This window comes from Pecten maximus, chromosome 5, assembly GCF_902652985.1.
Source record: "Pecten maximus chromosome 5, xPecMax1.1, whole genome shotgun sequence".
Classification (NCBI taxonomy): Eukaryota; Metazoa; Mollusca; class Bivalvia; order Pectinida; family Pectinidae; genus Pecten; species Pecten maximus.
In genome coordinates, this window is record NC_047019.1 from 23,049,703 (window position 1) to 23,071,928 (window position 22,226).

A 22,226-nucleotide genomic window follows, 5' to 3' on the forward strand; every position below is an offset into this window, starting at 1 on the left:
GACATTTTGAAATCCTATAACATTTGAAAATAAAATCAAAGTAGAGAATATGAAGAAAAGCTAGCTGTTGAGATGATTTGCTTGTATCATTAGTTTTTCCCCCCAACACAAGTGCTAAATCCATTCCTTCACTATAACTTTTGTGACACAAACATACTATCCTGACCTATATTACTATACAGTTATTAAACATTTCACACTTTCTAAGTATCTAAAATACTAGATGTCTTGCCATTATTAGTATTCAGTGAAGAATTGATAAAATGAAATATGCCTACCTGACATTTCTTAAGATAAATGCTTTGATGCAAATAAGTTTCCATATTTCTACAAAGGAATAGCCTACCATAGCACTTTCTCCAGATGGCTGTCCAACATTTGAACGCAGTTTTCTACAGAAGCGCATGCGCTTTCGTGATTTTCCCCCCATTTTCCAACAATTTCCGTCCCCTGCGCAGGCGCTCCGAAAACACACCTAGTTTGTACTACAGTGAAGGTGTCAAGAGTCTCTATAGGGAGTTGCATCATATCTATATATAGACAGACATTGAGGAGTTGATTTCCTGGCTACATATACTTACTGAACCATGAACAGCTATATGGAAGATCTGTACATTGTTAAGTTACTCTTTCTAAAAATATCTTACCTGTGAAGAAGAAAGGTCACTCGATGACTTATCTAAGGGACTTGCGGACATAATAGGCCGGAAATAGTACCCTGAGAAAAAAATAAACATAAAATTATGAGTTGAAAACTGATTTAAATCATTATTCCTTTTGTATAGTTGCACCTTTTCATTTACAGTGTATTTGATTATTATATATATTTTTTTATATAACTTAATAGCTCTGAAAATAAAAAAAAAAATAGTCTTATTTTGATTAATATACTGTAAATGAACATAATAGTATTAGTTTTCAGAGAAAAAAAAAAATGATATAATATCTATAAGGAATCATGTTTTCAACTAAACTTTTATCAAGTCTGTATACATGTAGTTACCAGTATTATAATCTAAATGACTGCAAACCTATTGATCTTTAGGTAAACGCCTAATTCCTTGATGACAATTACTTTAACAAATATGAAATATTCTGTCCCTTGAGAAGATTGTTTAGTTTGTTCCATAGCAACAGCGATTTGGATTGATTTTATCATGGTCTGTATCAATCAAGACCGTCAGAAAAATTATCGCCATCATATACATTGTAAGTGGTAGTCACACGATTTAGCCCTGAACATTGAATATAGACTGATCTGCAGCAATGTTTTAACCACTCAACTCTATACAATGATATAGACTGACCAAGATGAAAGAAATTTTGAATTATTGAGAATTACTTTAAATGTTTGGAAACTGACAAGACAGGGGCCCGGGAAATGATTTAATGGCAGATGTCTATTGAATGATAAATCCAAACTTCAGAATTTATTAATAACATGATTATCTCTGATATTTCCACAGTTGCATATATTGATTTTACTGTGTCATACTTAATGGAAACACCAACAGACCAAGCTTACTCAGCTCTGGGAAATATTTAATAATATGTTCTGTGCTCAACATTAATGTGAATAGTAAATGTATTTGCACACTTTATGTTATCAATAAATAATTAATCTTTTCAATTTTTTTTATTATGTTTTTTCTGCATTTGTACCAGCTACAGAAAAACAAATTTTCAAACTGTAGAAAGGAATTGACAACACAATGCACAGTAGCAAAAATAGAGGAAATTTTCAGTTTCTTATATTTAAAAAAAAAGTAAGTTACTTTAGCTATGTAATTACATGAACTCTCAATGGCTTAGCCCTTACTGCTCAGTACATTAATTACAACTTTAATACAAAATGTACTAAATTCCTATGATCAATATATATAAACACAACCATCCACCACAAATATCTATCATATTTTTGGGGAAAAAATAGATATCTTTTGAACTTTCACAGACTTCAACATTTTTACATGAAATGCTGAGAAATTCCGAAAAGATAAAAAAAAAAAAAAAGAAGCATCACCGATCAGTGACCAAATACTTTTATGTTTTTAATTGATAAAGTGTAGTCTTAACTAACAAATAGAATTTCCTTATTTTTTTCATGAGACACAAGATTATCTCAATTCACTGCAGATAATACAGGGAATCCAGTTTTAGATAAATGTGTTGGCAAAAGTCGACTCAAGATGACCATGCTGGTGATAACCACCTGTTGCTGCTGAGGCTGGGAGATCAAAAGACTAATCAAGTGTATGGTGGGTGTATAGATGCTCTGATTGATTTTCTACCTGGGAGAGTTGTATAGGTGGTACAGGTAAGGGCATGTTCTTATGACTGCATGGCTATTTCTAAAGGAAATGTGAATTTATTTTTGCTGCTTTATATTAACAAAAAATTTTAAAATGCTGAATGAATACAATGTCTACAAATTGAAATATTTTACAAGCTATTTTATGGGGAAAATGCATTCATTATAGTAGCAAAAAATTATAAATATTGTACATACACTGATCATTGAAATTAAATCTTACAAACATCACATATCAACAGATCAGATTATTTTCAAATCAATTCTATCTAAATGCCTCTCAATGAAAATGATAAAAAAAATACACAGAACTGAAAGGAGAAGAAAGCATGAATCCATGTTAATCAATTTATACAAACATTGCCTATACTAGTTGTGGTAGTAGCTAATTCTCTGTTCTCCAAACTGACATATGCTAGTGGTACTAGTACATGTACTTCCAATAGATAATGTAACAACGTTAACCTAAACCATTTTCTAGGTAAACATACTACTGCTTCTTATAAAATATAATACCATTTAAATTCAAAACTTTCTTTTTTTTACATTTAAACTGAGATTTACTCATCACATGATCAGTCCGACAAATCCTGAAATACTGTATCTGATACTTCAAATTCATGACCAAAAAAAACCTTTATGAAATTCTTATAAAAGTTGCAAAACTTTTCAAAGGCGAGACAATCAAAGTTAACTGAAAAAAAGATTCCTTATTTCTAACTATCAATCCTAAAATGTATTTTTACTGGTATTTCATTCACAACTTTAGTACAGTGTATATATTGTACATGCAAATGAAGATACAGATAATATATAAAACAAAGTGAAATACAAAGCCTTACCTCTGTGTAGCATGGTTAGCAGGTTTAGTGGTCAACACAATGAAAGGTCAGTGTGAGACAGTGGACAGCATAACATCTGTCAGTGGATTCCTCGCATTTAATCTAATACACACTCCACATAACTACATGTACAAGTCCTGTCATATGTTTAAAATACAACAGTGAATGTCCACTATATACTATATTGTTGACAACTGTCTGAACTTGCTAGGCCAGGTTTAGTTCCTTATGTCACTGTTAGTAATCAGAACCCCTGTTGGAGCTCATCCAATTTAAATGCCAGCCACAATATTATCTACATGGATATGGCTTGTGTGTGCCGACAAGGTGTTTTTCATCAGGCAGCCCCTGAACCTGACTGGGACTTGTCTGTACAAGTCTGCCAGCCAACCTGGTGATGTAATTAACCTGGGCTCATGCTGAAGCATGGTTAGCCTAACACGTCAATACATACATGTCGGATCTCAATTACATGTTGCTACAGAGCACTTCACCTGACTGGAGACAGCACATTTTGTACATGTACTGTATTTTTAAACTACTAAACAGGTTTCAAGCAAAGTGTAAGTTAAGTGTTATAAACTAAATGCTGATATAATTAAGATTTGGTGCAAAATCATGAACACGAACATGAATCACGCTGTTACAGTAAAGTCCTACTCTCAAGCTGGTTTATAAAAGTGAAACTTCACCATGCACTTTTTTCAGTTCTACTTACTGAGTCAAAGTCTACATTTGGATCATAAAATGTAATGATACGATATTGGTCTCCGTTGTTTTCGTATTCTGATGTGTAGCCGCCTGAACAGTAACAGCTGTTTTATTATCATCTGATCATGCCGCCAAAGAAAACAAAGACAGGCGGAAAGCACGATCCACAACATGTCCAGACCTGCTCTCCATGATGTAAACAGAAAGCATGCGAGGATTCCCCCAAGAACTTCCGGTTTTAAATCGAGGCTATGGAATTTCCCTACCTGGGCGATAGTTATTAATAGTTCTCTACCATCAGTCAATGAAAGACAGCACTGAACAACGTAAGTAAAACACGATAATAAGTCGATACATATGATTGTAGCTAGGCTAAAGTAAATAGAAATAGCACAGTAAATATGGGTGAAAATCTTACCTTGTCAATGGTCGCGGTGCAACAGCACTGCACTGACCCAGAACACGTCTCCGCGCTAATCTCCGTAACTGTTTACCTATATACTAGCATAAAACTAGTAAATTTCTTTTTGGTGTGTCCAATATATCCTAATAATATCGTGTTCGTTTTATGCACGTGGACACTGAAGCAGAAATCTATGGTAGGCCTACGGAAACACCGGAAATACATGTAACTGTTATATCCGGTTTTGTAAAACTTGTAAAACGCGGGAAAGTATGTCAAACTCGCAAATAGGTGGCATACTATTGGAGGCAATGTTTCCAATAACACTTCCTTCTGTTTACAGTATATTATTGTCATATTCACATTGCCTTCGTTCTGTAGAATTATTAATGGAATTGCCCTCCTGTACATTAGTGTCGTTGTGAAACATTCAGAGAACGTGTTACCAAGCATGTGAATTTACCTCGTTTATATTGGAATCCTAAACTTCATAAGAATCCTTATAAACAACAATTTTGGGGAACTATAGGTCTAGCCTGTTGTCTTATCCCATTTGCCAATACTTTTCTGTAAGATTTTCTATGTTAGATCAGAGACGTATATATACCAGAGACCTGATATACAAGTCTCTGGTTAGATCACTTTGTTTTATATTTTTTGCGAAATATTTTGAAATTAAAATCAACAACATTGTTGTACTGAATTGAGAAGTCATTCAAATAAGGCTTGTTACTATTATTCTTGGTACTATCATGTCAAGGCTGCAGTCGCACTGGAATACTGATTTATCTAGAAGAATGGTTATAAATAACTGCAATGACCGGGTCTTTGATAAATTTTGAACAACCTATCTTGAAACTTGTGACGTCTGTACAATAAATCTTAACATTCATAATGTTCCATTCTTTACTTCGATCTTAACTCACAACGAAGCCAGCAGGGACAGCTTACAACTAAGCTGTATGATAAGTACGCTTTCAATTTCCCGTTTGCTAATTTTCCATTTCCCAAAAGTGTTATCACTGAGTCTCAGTCAATTCGATATTAAAGGACGTGTTTCCATTATCACTAATTCTATGACAGATGCCTACTGACAGAATATACAGTTTGCTGAAGACCATTTAACCAATTTGACCTTGATTAGCATGGCGGGTAAAGTCGATAACACAGAAGACGTATTTTTTCGTGGGGTCGAATCGTAGCGATCGTGCGGAAACTTGGCGGAATCGCGATGATCGTGGACAAAATTCTGACTGTCAAAAAAGAGGTATGGTCGTTTCGTACAGCGATAGCCTGGGCTAAAAATACAGGTAAAATATCACGTGACCCCAGTGATTCCCACACTACCGAAATAGATCGTCATGGTCCATTGGCGCGCTGTACTTTGTGAACGGATTGCATTGTATCAGAGACATATATATATGTCTCTGATTGTATGTACTCAATCAATACCATATGAAATAAAGTAAAATTGACATGTTTAATATGAATTTTACACTACCCATCCATGTATGCCTGTTGTCGACGCTGCAGTTCATTTACATTTTACTTTGTATGATACGGGGTAAATCGGTTGAGGTTTTACTATTTTTTTTTTATCCAAGTGAAATTTTTCTATCTCAACATTTTCATCTTTATACTAAATATTTTATAGTAGATATGCATTTAATGTTGCAAATATCTTTAAAATACGATAAAGAAAAAAATAAATGGAAACATAACAAAATATGAAAAAGATACATTGTGGTGATTCGAACTCCAAACTTTTGGGTTGCTAAGCGATATTAAGAAGCATAACAAAATATGAAAAAGATACATTGTGGTGATTCCAAACTCCAAACTTTTGGGTTGCTAAGCGATGGTTCTACCATATGAGCTATGCGGACTTATGGCAATGAGATGTTTATGTTATCAGATGTAGTCAGTATATTTAATGCTGAATTAAAATATTTTATCAACTACGCTTTTTCAATTTTTCGGTACCAGCGCATCGGAGGACCACTTTTTAAGAATAGGATTATAGTTGTCTTTTGGTACATAGAATAAAATAAGACATTGTAAAAGTTGGTCTTCCGATGCGCTCTATATCAAAAAATGATATGAAAGCAGGAAAACCCCCATCGAAAGTTGCAAATAGCCCGATGATGCAAATTTACGGTCATTTAATGAAATATCCATTGTAATGAACAAACACATTTTTTCGCAAATAAGAATATTTATATGTTATAGAGTTAAAGTTTGTATTCAAAAACTCAGTTTTAAACATTTTTTTTTTATTTTAAAACGGTCACAGTTAGGTCGAAACAGGCCAATATTCGCCATACCTATTTGCCACGATTATCCTTATCTGACGTCAAATGGATGGATACTGTGATAGAGCGTGGAAATCGTATTAGAGCGTGATAGAGCTTTACAGAGCGTATCGGAACTTGACGCGAGACGTTGTGAATTATGTCCTAACTGGTGCCATCTGTCTACACTCAACCATGGTCTCGCCCAAGAAGATCTTGGCATTCTTCTGTTTTCTCTCTGTGCTAGCCTGTCCTGTTCTGTGCCATGCTGCTGTTGTTTTCTTTCGAGCAGCTATATACGAATAAATTAAAATTGCCAATTCAGCATCCTCTTCATTTCGTGGATTCATGCTTTCCCTTTTGTATTCTCCTTGGAGAGATTGAGAGGGTAACCCCAACCTCCTTTTTATGTCAGATCGTGCAGCAAGCGTGGAAATCTTACTCAAATTGTGGACATAAATCGTAGGAGATCTTAACAGAAATTGATGAACGTGAGAGATCTCAGTGGAACGTGACCGAACGTGAACGCATATCGTAGTGGTCGTAAGAGAACGTGAGGGAACGTGATGGAAATCGTTGTAGTTATTGACCTTAATCGTGTTGACGTCGTAACAAAACGTAACAGATCGTGACAAAACGTAACAGATCGCAATAAAACGTAACAGATCGTAACAAAACGTAACAGATCGTGACAAAACGTAACAGATCGCAATAAAACGTAACAGATCGTGACAAAACGTAACAGATCGTGACAAAACGTAACAGATCGTAACAAAACGTAACAGATCGTGACAAAACGTAACAGATCGTAACAAAACGTAACAGATCGTGACAAAACGTAACAGATCGTGACAAAACGTAACAGATCGTAACAAAACGTAACAGATCGCAATAAAACGTAACAGATCGTAACAAAACGTAACAGATCGCAATAAAACGTCCTGAGAGCGTAGGGAAACGTAGCATCATGTAGCGAATCCCAAATATCGTGGAGCTCCACGCTTTTTTTGGAACTGAAGAGATCGTGTAGATCGTGGCCTAGTGTGAACGCAGCGTAAGCCCTAATACGTTCTACTACGATTTACACATTCTATCAATATATCAAAATATTTGGCATCGAATTGGCACAATCGTGGTAAAACGTTGTAGTCAATGATCTATGATCGTCACGATTTCACTGAGTTCCCTCAAGATCATCACGATTCGATCCCACGGCCCACTTGCGTGTTTACCACGCGCACGCTTCCTTCAAATCGTGCAGATAGTTTATATCGTGGCCGAGATCGATACAATTTATAAATAATATTCCGACTACACGGTTTAGCGACTTCCTCTTAAGGTTCTAGGAAAAGGTTTTAATCATAGAAGTAAAACTTCTTGGAGATCTTTCGTCCTGATACGGACTGGCATGCTTGGAATACTATTTTAGCACCTTAGGATCCTGACTGCAGTCTAGTGAATTTTTAAAATCATATACATGCCATTTTAGTTTTACTGACATTTACAATTATTCTTCAAAAACCGTCTATGTTAAACTTTTTTGTGTCGGGTAAATACTGACCCGGGCTTAGGATTCTGTGTCACGCCTGTCTGTGGCTATGATATTGAGTAATGAAATGTGGCTTAGTGGAATATTCTGTGTCGTCCTCATACAACTGCACACAGGGACCTGAGAATTGAATGTGTTGAGTCTACGTGTAGATAATTGAAATAAAGAAAGAAAATCAACACCGGTGTTCATAATAGACCTATATAATGATCACCGGGGGTGTCAGATTTACCGTATTAAAATCTAGCCCCCAAATCGTCTGAAAATGAGCTTTAGAAAAGTGGCGTGTATATACAAGATTCCCAGGTCCCTGTGTCACACTATCCCCGTTATATAAAATTCCGAATTGTTTCGACAGGTGGGTATGAAACGTGACTGGTTGTAATACCTAGCTGTTATTCTGTATGTAAAATTATATATCAGTCATATAACAGCTTAACGGCATGTATCTACATGGTGTCATATCATTAAGTCAACTCCTGCTGTCATTTTCACACATTATATCATTTGGTGTTCCAGGATTAGCTCGACATGACAGCAGTGACAGAGATTCCGGTAGTGGATCTATCCTTGTACGGTCTGGGCGTGGTCAACGAGGACTCCGTGGACACACAGACCATCCGGTCTCTGGCTGACGCCATCTGTGGTGCCTTGAGGGATATCGGTTTCTGCTACATAAAAAATCATGGCATGCAGCAATCTCTGGTATATCTGTGTTATCATGATGTTTTTTTATGATAAACAATTTACATCAGACCAATTACCAACATTATTAATTATGAATTATATCTTTGTATTGCTTACACCATGTATTGCTTCCCCGTCATTGTATAAACTCATATTTCTAAAAGCAATTTTGTTTGTTTGTTTGCTTGTTCGCGGTGGCCGAGTGGTTAAGGTGTACCGACACTTTATTACTAGCCCTCCACCACTGGGTTGCGAGTTCGAAACCTACGTGGGGCAGTTGCCAGGTACTGACCGTAGGCCGGTGGTTTTTATCCGGGTACTCCGGCTTTCCTCCACCTCCAAAACCTGGCACGTCCTTAAATGACCCTGGCTGCTAATAGGACGTTAAACAAAAACAAACCAAACAAACCAAATGTTTGCTTGGTTTATCTCCCTTCAACAGCCGGGTCATTTTGAGGAGAACTCTCCCTGTAGTTGTTAATTACTGACCAATTATACGGAAGATCTGTCAAATGACAAAAAACAAGACACCACAGAGTGTATTACCACCCGCACGGTCCTCTTTAATGTTATACATGTGGTAATATTTTACAAACATTACACCTACATTCACTTTGTTACACTCAACCTACACATATATGACTGCAAACCTATTGATCTTTATGTAAACGCCTAATTCCTTGATTACAGTTACTTTAACAATATTCTATTGTATATTTATGTCAGATTGACCGAATGAAAGCAGTGTCAAAGACCTTTTTTGAAAAACAAGTAGAGTACAAGAAAAATTATGCACGACCCGAAACAGCGAATCATGGATGGGTCGCCTTAGAACGGGAAAGGTATGTAAATATAGCATTGCCTTAATAGTGCTCGAATATAGAATCTACAATAAAACATATTTATTTCAAACATTTTTTTTTATTTTTTTTTTTTTATGGAAATCGTGAAATATGCTGGACATGGCGCGTCTGTAATTGTCTGATTTTAAGTTGTCGGAACAGAAATTCCCCTATTTACTCATCATCACATCAGTTGCCAATATTTGCGACATGTATGTTTGAGAGAACAATATCCCCACGGTGGTGATATTGACCTTTCCATAACCTCCCGGCAAATTTCATTAGTTAAAACTTCGTCACCGTACTTAGCATAGTCAGGCAGACTGTAGAAGGCGTTAAATAGACAGCTATATTCAGGGCCTAGGCTGAAACGTGTACTGACATAGTGTGTTGGTGTAACTTAGATCAATACATTATCATGTATGTATGTGTGAATGTTGATGAAAGTTTGATGTGAACAACACCTGTCCAAACCCTGTCCAAACCAAGGATGACATTCTCATAAATCCATTCAAACAGAGACAGATTGGTTTGTAAAAATAACGATATTCAAATTCAAACATATACAGCAATCATAAAGGACATGTACTATACATAAATATGATTTTTACAAAAGTAGAAAACAAAGAATGCAGTAGCCACTTCATTATAGTAAATTTATGATTATGACCTCACCTATACCAGCAGTTCAGAAACAATGCTGCTTACCACGTGTCTATATTTACCATTGTATGGCACTGCCACTATATAACCCTACCAATTCAGTTGCGAGTTCACCAGCTTATGAACTGAAATTTGAATTTGAAAATTTCAAAAAAATAGCATGACAAATAAAAAATCGCAGATGGTAAATATAAGCATTGAACGGTAGCGCGCTTCATGGAATTTGCCTCTGTCCAGTTGGCATTCATATTGACTATGAATGCCAACTGAAAGCCGTTCAATGCTTAAATATATTTTGTCTTATGTAAAACAAAACATTAAACAAAGCTCTCCAAGGAGGACAGAGCACTACAGAACAGTTTTGTGTCTGTTATACAACATTTAAACGACATAAACAAACACTTTGGCGGCATAGTAGGTAACTTGTTAATTAATCATTTAATGACCGTATATGTTCATTTCACCATTCTCATCTGTGGCGTAACTAGTCGAAAATATACATGGATGCTCTCCGGAAATGTGGATGTTTTAGCATGCAACCTACATGGCAGCTACGCCATAATACAAACACTTTAGGATAGTAACTGGTTAATTAATCATTCAATTCACCATTCCCATCAGTGGCGTAGCTAGGCGAACATATCATGTATGGATGCTCTCCGGAAATGTGGATGTTTTAGCATGCAACCATAGCTACGGCATTGCTCATTGTAATCACAATCTAATTGCAGACATGGTAATTCCTACCATTAGGAGATCATTAGACTGTAAGTTGTACCTAGCTCATTGTATCATATGTTTTTGATATCCTAAACCCGAACATATTTCTTGTCCATTTCTCAATTATTCTGCTGATTATTCAATCTTGTCATTAACTTTTTATAGATAATCACATCCTAACCTTTTTTGATAGTTTGAACCCAGAGAGACCAGGGGACTACAAAGAGGCCTTCAACTTCAACCCCAGTGAGGACAACTAAGGTGATAAAAACCTATATAGTGTAAACAAAGTGTTAAAGGATATATGGAACAGACTAAACTACTACAGTTTATAAGAATGTTTACTTCAGTGGGTCAACGTATGTATTCCTTGAACTTTTTATCCAAATTAGTTACCAAGTACTAGACGTGTTATATTTTTTTTACAGAACTGGCCAGATATTGATAACTTTGAGACAACTATGAAAGATTTCTATGCGTCTAGTCAAGCATTGGCTTTGAGGATATTTGACTTGGTGTCGATAGGACTTGACTTGGGAGTAAGTGCGTGTAACAATAGATACATAGTTTTGTTTCTTAGAGAAAAGCGGATAATGTTTGTATATACATGTAGGTTAATTCTGGAGAAATTAAATATTGACTATTTAAGATTTAGGACAAGGAATATTTAGTTCGTTTTCAAATTTATAGTAATGGAACTGAGAATCTAAGCGATTGTTTCAATAGCACAATTATTGAAATGTTTTTAAATTAAATTTCAGGATAACAAGTTCATGAGAAAATGTCACAGTTTGATTGGTCAGAAGGGGAACTGCACGGCAGTGCGAAGTTTATACTACCCTGCCTTATCACCAGATACAAGTAAGCCTATTTATCTTAGTACCAACAACACAAACAAAATTATGTAAAACATCGCTACCAGGGAAGCCTGATTTGCATATAAATGTATATTATTTGCTCATTTCATAAATTACCTTTCGCTACCAGCAATCAAAGTTAATAAATTAGATAACCATCTTACCTGTGAAATAAGGGTTAAATATGATGATCCACCTGGGTAACCTGTTAGAGTATTTGTTTTATATTTTTAGACATAAAGGCGAATCAGGTACGATGTGGAGAACATTCCGACTACGGGTCACTTACACTGTTGTTTCAGGACGATGTGGGGGGTCTGGAGGTATGTTCATCAGAGCAATGCTTTGTTGTTACCATAATGTACTTTATGTTATGGAAATCGAATTAAAAAACATGAATGCCATTAATTAAAACAATAAATAAAATGTACTTGTCTTGAAATTGACACCCAAATGGTATTTCAACTGAAACAGTTTCTGTCCGTTTTCTGGCTTTGCCGACTGCAACATATATACTTAATTCTAATTGCTAGATAAGCTTCCTGGGAATTCGTATAGGTATTCACAAACTTAACAGTTCGTCTCAAGAAAATCAATTGATAGACAACGAAAAGAAAATGAAAAATCAATATGACAAATAAACGAAATCATTGCATCGCATTGAACCAACTCGATTTCAATCTGATTTTAAATACCGTTGAATCATACAGAGTGAAAGGCGTTATTGACATCTAGTAGAATCTATCTTTTAAACCTACAGAGTAGAAGGCGTTATTGACATCTAGTAGAATCTATCTTTTAGACCTACAGAGTAGAAGGCGTTATTGACATCTAGTAGAATCTATCTTTTAAACCTACAGAGTAGAAGGCGCTCTTGACATCTAGTAGAATTTATCTTTTAAACCTACAGAGTAGAAGGCGTTATTGACATCTAGTAGAATTTATCTTTTAAACCTACAGAGTAGATGGCGTCATTTACATCTAGTAGAATTTATCTTTTAAACCTACAGAGTAGAAGGCGTTATTGACATCTAGTAGAATATATCTTTTAAACCTACAGAGTAGAAGGCGTTATTGACATCTAGTAGAATTTATCTTTTAAACCTACAGAGTAGAAGGCGTTATTGACATCTAGTAGAATATATCTTTTAAACCTACAGAGTAGAAGGCGTTATTGACATCTAGTAGAATATATCTTTTAAACCTACAGAGTAGAAGGCGTTATTGACATCTAGTAGAATATATCTTTTAAACCTACAGAGTAGAAGGCGCTATTGACATCTAGTAGAATTTATCTTTTAGACCTACAGAGTAGAAGGCGTTATTGACATCTAGTAGAATATATCTTTTAAACCTACAGAGTAGATGGCGTTATTGGCATCTAATGGAAGATACATTTTTTGCCTTCAGAGAAGATGGCGTTATTGACATCTAGTAGAATATATCTTTTAAACCTACAGAGTAGATGGCGTTATTGACATCTAATAGAAGATATATTTTTGACCTACAGAGAAGATGGCGTTATTGACATCTTTATATAGTCTTTGATTCCATAGCTATCTGGATTTTGTTATTTCCAAACATCCAACTTCTTGAATTACAGTCTTTCATGGCATCTCATTCGTCGGTTTTCATTTTACCAGCCTCTTATCCAATCACGAATATTTTCTCTTCAATTGGTCTGCCATCCCTTGTTATGTTTGTTAACACTTCCATACTCCGCAAAGACGACGTATGCTCAGATCTGTTGTCATTGTGTGAATGAAAGCGTTCGACAACCTACCTGAAAATAGGACAGTTTAGTGCTTATATAGTATTTTAAAGAATACACTACTTTCCTCACTTCATTTTGAAGACTAAGTCAATTTACTAACATGTCGAATGATGTTAAACTGCAGTGGGTTATTGGGCATGCCCTAACGATGCCTCTAAACCAATTAAGGACGAACGCTGACATACAAAATGTTCTCGTTTATTCTCGTAACCCTTCATATGCTGATATTTAAACTTATTGTAACAACAAACTGTTTCCCTGAATAGGTACGTAACCTTCACGGCGAGTACATTCCAGCTTCTCCAATCTCTGACACTATATTGATCAACATTGGAGATCTGATGCAGAGATGGACCGCCGATCGTCTCACAGCCACAGTAAGCTATAAACCAACTTCACCAGGTCTTATTGTCATGACTGTATATGCACGGTTGTTAAGTGTCATAACAAATGTAAACAATTTTTTTTTTAAAAACACACAAAAACAAAAATATTGTAATAGTGAAATAGATTTTCCTTTGAATGTTATCTTTTAGATACATAATTTATATGAAAAAGCGACTCTGCAATACAACACTGTTGTAATATCAGTACTCGCTGTAGTGATATATTCACTGCAATGCTACCATAGATTGCGATGACAGTTCTAAAATTTATCACTTTTTCTTTTTTTAGAAACACCGCGTGTTGATTCCTGAAGAGGACTTGGTGAGATGTAAGAGTCGACAATCTGTCGCGTTCTTTATACAACCCGACGATGAAGTAATGATAGAGTGCTTGGATAAATCTGATAAATACAAACCCATCTCAAGCTATGACTATCTACAGGAACGATTTGCAGCCACGTATTAACTGTATGCAATATTCGAACAAATTAACCAATTAATGGTATCTATGGAAACAAGTCCAATAGAAACAACAATATTTCTTATGTATGTCCAGTTAATCTATGAATGAGTGTCAATGAAATGAAAGCAGTGAAGATTTTAATTTCTCTAAATCAGTTCGTTATAGAAAATATAAAAAATAATTGTGTTTTTGGAAATTATTTAGCATTATGAAATGGCAGTGAGCGAATGACATTGCGTAAAAGAATTTGTAATCATTTGTTATCATAAATTTATAGTGGAAACTGGGAGATAGAATAATATTGAATATCAAAATAGAATTTCGTCCTTGTTGTAAAACATGAAATCGGTGATGAATTACCAAATGTTATCAGTTTTCAGAAATTATGGACACAAACTATATCAAAAAGTTGAGTAATTTGTGTAGATTTATCAAAACTATTTTTCAAAAATTCTCATAATTTGTCCTCCATTTATATCAAATTTGCTTTGTTTGCGTATTGTTGTAAATATGCTTTTTCTCTGTATATCTAAGTTTGTGGAGAGAAATAAAATATAGTTGAAGTTACACACTATTTTGTACGAGTCCTTCCGCCACCCAGGTGGGATTCCCTCATGACCATGCTGGCTACTCGGGCCAGGCAGTAAGTTGCCCATCCTCCTGCCACCCAGGTGGGATGTCCATATGACCTTGATGGTCAGTCGGGCGAGGCAGTGAGCTGCCGTCCTCCAGTCAACCAAGTGGGGTGCTGACATTACCTAGCTGGTCAGTCGGGCCAGGCAGTGATCATGAGCGACCTCTGTTCTCCCGCCACCCAGCGTGAATCGTCACGCAGGTAACTGTCAAGTAGTGCCCTATATTATTCTTTTCTTTTCGTCTTTTAGTAGGCGATTTCCCATATACATAGAAAGTGTACTTTTATAATTGTTTCACAGATTCACCATTGAGTATCGATTTCAGTCTCTCCTGATTTATCCTGGTCTGATCTTTTAACACAAATGCCTTTGTTTTTCAGGGTTCTCCTTGCTCGAATAATCTGTTTTACGTCTGTGTGAACTTCAAGTTTTATTCATAACTTTAGGCCGTTGGTCCATCAGCATAACATCTAAAATACCACAGAAATACAATGTAAATTAATGTATAGAAAAGCAATTTGTTATAACATACATATGAATCTAAATACCCTGAGAATTTTCCTCTTATTCCTGTTTTTTAATTTTTATACCAGAGTTTGAGCATGTTAATTCTTTCGAATGCATTTCTGAAATCAACTAAAGAAGTCGTTGATTTCGACTAAACGATTTTGTTATAACAGTATGTAAACAAACATTGAGTCAAATGTGCTAAGGCCTTGTCTGAACCCAAACTGGGTATTAGACGTAAATTATGACCATTGTAATAGTCTGTTATTTAACACTGAAGTGAACAATTTTTTCCAATCACCTTACAATAATTATTCCCTTATAATTATTAGGATCTGATATATCATCCTTTTTAGCTCGTCTCTTCGAAGAAGAGGGAGAGCTTATGTTGTCACTCCGGCGTCGGCGTTGGTTTTTCAAATGTTAAGTTTTTGGTGAAAGTGTTGAAAGGCATAGTACATTATGGTAACATGGTCCCTGTGGGGGTTAAACTATCCCCTGCTCTGGGGTTAAACTAAAAGATTTTTTTTGGGAAAAAAACAGATTTTTGAAATTTTTTGGACTTAAGTTTTTGGTGCAAGTGTTGAAAGGTATTAATACATCACTCTATAGTTATACTAGGTTGCTGATATTTGGCATTAGAGTCCCTCTGGAGTTAAACTATCCCCTGCCGGAGTTAAACTAATATATTTTTTTGGGGGGGGGGGGGGGGGGGGGGGGGGGGGATCCAGATTTTTCAAATTTTTGGACTTAGAAAATTTCTGGGTTAAGTTTTTGGTGCAAGTGTTTAAAGGTTTCAATACATCACTTTATAATTATACTAGGGTGCTGATAATTGGTAATTGAGTCCCTATAGAGTAAGGCTATTTCTTCCTGGAGTTAAACTAAAAAAGTTGGATTTTTTCTTTTTAAATCTGTTTCTTTTTTTTTTTTAAATCTTTGGACTTTTTTTTTAGTTTATGTTGTGAGTGTTGAAAGGCATAGTAATACATGGTATTATGTTCCCTTTGGGGGTAAAACTATCTTTTTCTGGAGTTAAACTGAGTTACATTGTCTTGAAAAAATGAATTTTAAAATGTATGATTTTTATCATTATCCCACTTTTACAATATAATCAGACAAAATACATATGCGACTACTGAAGTCACCAACTAACATACTATCCCATGAGGGGTTGTATTTACCAATATTGTTTTCATGTTAAAAAAAGGTCAACATTATACATATTGTTATTTACAGTTTGTGGAAGTCAGATATATCTCATCTTATCAACCACATTCTTCGTTGTTTTTATTCATATTATTTGAATAAAAGGGGAGAATCCCTCAATTGTAACAGAACAATCTTTGCTTATCCTTCATTCATTTAAATAAACTATAAGATAAAATATAGTTTAAAATTCAGTAGAATTTATTTTAGAGCTTAGTCCACCATTAATATTCCATGATAGAAGTTTAATGTAAGAAATCTCATTCTCCACATTGTCCTAACGACGGTTTCCTCTGTTTCCCTGATCGCCTCGCCCCTTTGCACGATTTCCACCACCACGAGTAGAAGTTGATGATTTATTGGAGGACGAAGAAGCTGACGCTTGGCAAACAACCGATGTGACTCTTTATATAGATGGCCATCAATATACTGCTTGTCGCGAAAGAAGAGAGCTTTATTCTCTGCATCCCTGGCTTTCTTACAGACAGGCCATAGATTTTTCTTGTGTCATGTACTTTCTAAAGGAATTGTTCGGTGATCCGGAAAGACGAATCTTTTAATTTGGTGGTGCTAGTTTTGTCTTGATTATTTTTCCTTTTCATTTCCGTTTCGAAATTTAGCAGCGATTGGTCTGCTTTTCCCTGGGATTGGGGCCCGATTCTGTGTGCTCTCTCCTGCTGCTCAATGAGCGCTATCAAACATGTTTTAATGACTTCGTAAAAAAACTATCACTTACTGTATTTATTATATTGTATTATTATTTTGAATTTAGATGAAATGCATTTTCTAATTGAGCTTATACTCTTTGATTTTGCAGAGCATTTTATACTTATGGTCAGAAAAAGGAATTGGCGGAAAACATCATGGATAAATATTATTGTTATGAATACATACTATTCCTTTTAGGGAGTTGATAACAATTCGAGTTTGTCCGACAACCTAGCACTTTTTAATTTCCATGTGCAATATTAAACGTGGTTAATAAGAGTTATTTCCCCTGTTCCTCGCCTACATGTAAACTAAAAATATTAAAATTCGGGCACATTTTTGGGCGTTTCTTATTTTTGGCATTTCTTCAGGGTTATCATATCTCTTGGTATGGTATTATCAGATTTGAAATCAAAGAGGTAAGCATTTTAGTTGACCTGTAAAGGCTTATATAATTTTATGATTGTTTAGTTAGCTGGTATTCCAACTTCAGAATGATATCTATTGTGTAACAACTTTCATACCAATGCGATTTTAAATGACCACTTATCAATTCTGGCCCATTAATTATTGTAAACTGTATGCGAATCCAGTTATCCAGTAAAGATTCTTGTATATGTTTCCAAACTCAAAAAAATATACCATTTAGGTGAAATGCAATGACGTGTTTGCAAATTGAGTATAATAAATTAAAATGTAAAATCTTGGTTTTAACTCCATTTTATTTATTTTTTATTTGTTCGTCTCCACCTGTTCCGTACATGTAAGTACCATACGTACCACAAAAATAAATTACAAAATATGCGTGGGGGTAATTTTCACGGCCGAATGGAATGTCTTTAGCTTAAAGCCCGTCCTGGAAATTGTAAGGAAAAGAAACGATTATTTGAACCGTATAATCTGTGACGAGCTAAAATTGATAGCTGAAGTAAACGCATAACAACCAAAATGACACAATAAACAACACATAAGCATAAAATAATTGTAATATCAGTCGGAAATATTCTATTTCCTTTTTCGATGTGAAATCAAACGTGCTCGGTGTGAAAGCAGACGATGTTCGATGTGAAATCAGACCTGTTCGATGTGAAGTCGGACGTGTTCGATGTGAAATAAGACGTGATCGATGTGAAATCAGACCTGTTCGATGTGAAGTCGGACGTGTTCGATGCGAAGTCGGACGTGTTCAATGTGAAATCAGACGTGATCGATGTGAAATCAGACGTATTCGATATGAAATCATTCGTGTTTAATGTGAAATCAGACGTAGTCAGACCTGTTAGATGTGAAGTCACACGTGTTCGATTTGAAATCAGACGTTCGATGTGAAATCAGACGCGTTCGATGTGAAAGAAGACGATGTTCGATGTAAAATCAGACATGTTCGATGTGAATTCGGACGTGTTCGATGTGAAGTCAGACGTGTTCGATGTGAAATCAGACGTGTTCGGTGTGAAATCAGACGTGTTCGATGTGAAGTCACACATGTTCTATGTGAAATCACACGTGTTTGATGTGAAATCAGACATGTTCCATGTAAAATTAGACGTGTTCGATGTGAATTCAGACTTGTTCGATGTGAAATAAGACATGTTCCATGTGAAATCAGACGTGTTTGATGTGAAGTCACACGTGTTCTATGTGAAATCAGACATGTTCCATGTAAAATTAGACGTGTTCGATGTGAATTCAGACATGTTCTATGTGAAATCAGACATGTTCCATGTAAAATCAGACGTGTTCGATGTGAATAAGACGTGATCGATGTGAAATCAGACGTGTTCGATGTGAAATAAGACGTGTTTAATGTGAAATCAGACGTGTTCAATGTGAAATCAGGCGTGTTTAATGTGATATCAGACGTGGTCGTTGTGAAATCCGACGTATTCGATGTGAAGTCGGACGTGTTCGATGTGAAATCAGACATGTTCCATGTAAAATCAGACATGTTCCATGTAAAATCAGACGTCTTCGATGTGAAATCAGACATGTTCGACGTAAAATCTGACATGTTTGATGTGAAGTCAGACGTGTTCGATGTTAAAGCAGTCGTGATCGATGTGAAATCAGACGTGTGCGATGAGAAATCAAGCGTGTTCGATGTGAAATAAGACGCATTCGATGTGAAATCAGACGTGTTTTATGTGAAATCAGACATGTTCCATGTGAAATCAGACGTTCGATGTGAAAGCAGACGGGTTCTATGTGAAATCAGACGTGTTCGATGTGAAGTCGGACGTGTTCGATGCTAGTTTATATGCCTAGTGTTTCCGTTGTCACCACCTTAGTTCTCATTTTGTGACCCACATTTTACCTTGATCTGTATGGCGGTTGGAGTTAAAGTGGCTTCGTTAATACGTCGGTTTTCTCTAATATTATTGTACAAATGACACTTAATAGTATAATCACGTTTCCCTTCAAACAAGAAAAAGGAGCTGCATCATATGTGTATTTCTTACGCCTAGGACTTGTTACTAGGGGCCTTAAAGTATTTATAAATGTGAGGCAACGGTGAAACCACAAATAAGGTTGACAAAAATGTCAAAATCTTAATGGGGATGAGCAATAGCCCCATGATTAAATAGACAATATAATATTCTTTAACTATGTTCAAAACAGATTGCAATAGCATGTTTATGCTTTGAAGTATTGACCATAGAGACAAATCATAGTTGATATTTTTGTAATAAGTTAAAAAAAAAAAACATCAGTAATGTGTCTGTACAGTAATAGATTGTTGTGTAAATACCACACTGATTATAGTTTTTATATTATGTTTACGAACCAATACAATGATATAATTCTTAGTAGTTTGTACAACAACGATTTAGTTGAATTCATTGACTTGATTTTAGGTAATCATCTCGTCGATAGTAAGAACATATGATAGTACATAACTAACATGTGCAGTAAGCAACCTTCTGAACAGATATGTATGTGTATCTAAACGTCCAAAGAACAATTGTTACGATACTGCATAAGTTATTTATATTGATATACAATATACGTCTACGCTCAGACGGTATATCCTGCATCGCTACTCAGTTTCACACTTTATTTGTTTGTTTATATACTCTGGGGGTTTTCATAATGTTTATATCTATACCCTGGTTGGTGTTATGATGGGTTTATATCTATACCCTGGTTGGTGTTATGATGGGTTTATATCTATACCCCGGTTGGTGTTATGATGGGTTTATATCTATACCCTGGTTGGTGTTATGATGGGTTTATATCTATACCCCGGTTGGTGTTATGATGGGTTTATATCTATACCCCGGTTGGTGTTATGATGGGTTTATATCTATACCCCGGTTGGTGTTATGATGGGTTTATATCTATACCCTGGTTGGTGTTATGATGGGTTTATATCTATACCCTGGTTGGTGTTATGATGGGTTTATATCTATACCCTGGTTGGTGTTATGATGGGTTTATATCTATACCCCGGTTGGTGTTATGATGGGTTTATATCTATACCCTGGTTGGTGTTATGATGGGTTTATATCTATACCCTGGTTGGTGTTATGATGGGTTTATATCTATACCCTGGTTGGTGTTATGATGGGTTTATATCTATACCCCGGTTGGTGTTATGATGGGTTTTTATCTATACCCCGGTTGGTGTTATGATGGGTTTATATCTATACCCTGGTTGGTGTTATGATGGGTTTATATCTATACCCTGGTTGGTGTTATGATGGGTTTATATCTATACCCCGGTTGGTGTTATGATGGGGTTTTATCTATACCCCGGTTGGTGTTATGATGGGTTTATATCTATACCCTGGTTGGTGTTATGATGGGTTTATATCTATACCCCGGTTGGTGTTATGATGGGTTTATATCTATACCCCGGTTGGTGTTATGATGGGTTTATATCTATACCCTGGTTGGTGTTATGATGGGTTTATATCTATACCCCGGTTGGTGTTATGATGGGTTTATATCTATACCCTGGTTGGTGTTATGATGGGTTTATATCTATACCCTGGTTGGTGTTATGATGGGTTTATATCTATACCCCGGTTGGTGTTATGATGGGTTTATATCTATACCCCGGTTGGTGTTATGATGGGTTTATATCTATACCCCGGTTGGTGTTATGATGGGTTTATATCTATACCCCGGTTGGTGTTATGATGGGTTTATATCTATACCCTGGTTGGTGTTATGATGGGTTTATATCTATACCCTGGTTGGTGTTATGATGGGTTTATATCTATACCCCGGTTGGTGTTATGATGGGTTTATATCTATACCCCGGTTGGTGTTATGATGGGTTTATATCTATACCCTGGTTGGTGTTATGATGGGTTTATATCTATACCCTGGTTGGTGTTATGATGGGTTTATATCTATACCCCGGTTGGTGTTATGATGGGTTTATATCTATACCCCGGTTGGTGTTATGATGGGTTTATATCTATACCCCGGTTGGTGTTATGATGGGTTTATATCTATACCCTGGTTGGTGTTATGATGGGTTTATATCTATACCCCGGTTGGTGTTATGATGGGTTTATATCTATACCCCGGTTGGTGTTATGATGGGTTTATATCTATACCCCGGTTGGTGTTATGATGGGTTTATATCTATACCCCGGTTGGTGTTATGATGGGTTTATATCTATACCCTGGTTGGTGTTATGATGGGTTTATATCTAT

General features: G+C 35.8%; 2 protein-coding genes across 6 annotated transcripts in view; one reads left to right on the plus strand and one right to left on the minus strand.

Annotated features, from left to right (window-relative positions):
• The window catches only part of LOC117327561 (protein Mdm4-like), a 20,045-nt gene extending 15,563 nt beyond the window's left edge, over window positions 1-4,482 (minus strand). Inside the window, exons 1-2 of one of the 5 annotated variants that reach the window (XM_033884617.1) lie at window positions 4,283-4,482; window positions 648-718 (exon numbers count right to left, since the gene is read on the minus strand). In XM_033884617.1, coding sequence (XP_033740508.1) covers window positions 648-698 — 51 coding nt within the window. In that variant the 5' untranslated portion in view covers window positions 699-718; window positions 4,283-4,482. The other 4 variants (XM_033884616.1, XM_033884614.1, XM_033884615.1 and 1 more) reach the window with 4 other exon arrangements.
• On the plus strand, window positions 4,066-16,089 carry LOC117327563 (2-oxoglutarate-dependent dioxygenase htyE-like). Its single transcript, XM_033884621.1, has 8 exons — window positions 4,066-4,190; window positions 8,627-8,812; window positions 9,521-9,636; window positions 11,213-11,558; window positions 11,781-11,880; window positions 12,111-12,199; window positions 13,917-14,027; window positions 14,326-16,089. The coding sequence occupies exons 4-8, from the start codon at window positions 11,481-11,483 to the stop codon at window positions 14,500-14,502; spliced, it is 555 nt and encodes a 184-aa protein (XP_033740512.1). The 5' UTR covers window positions 4,066-4,190; window positions 8,627-8,812; window positions 9,521-9,636; window positions 11,213-11,480; the 3' UTR covers window positions 14,503-16,089.
• Window positions 16,090-22,226: the final 6,137 nt, after the last annotated feature.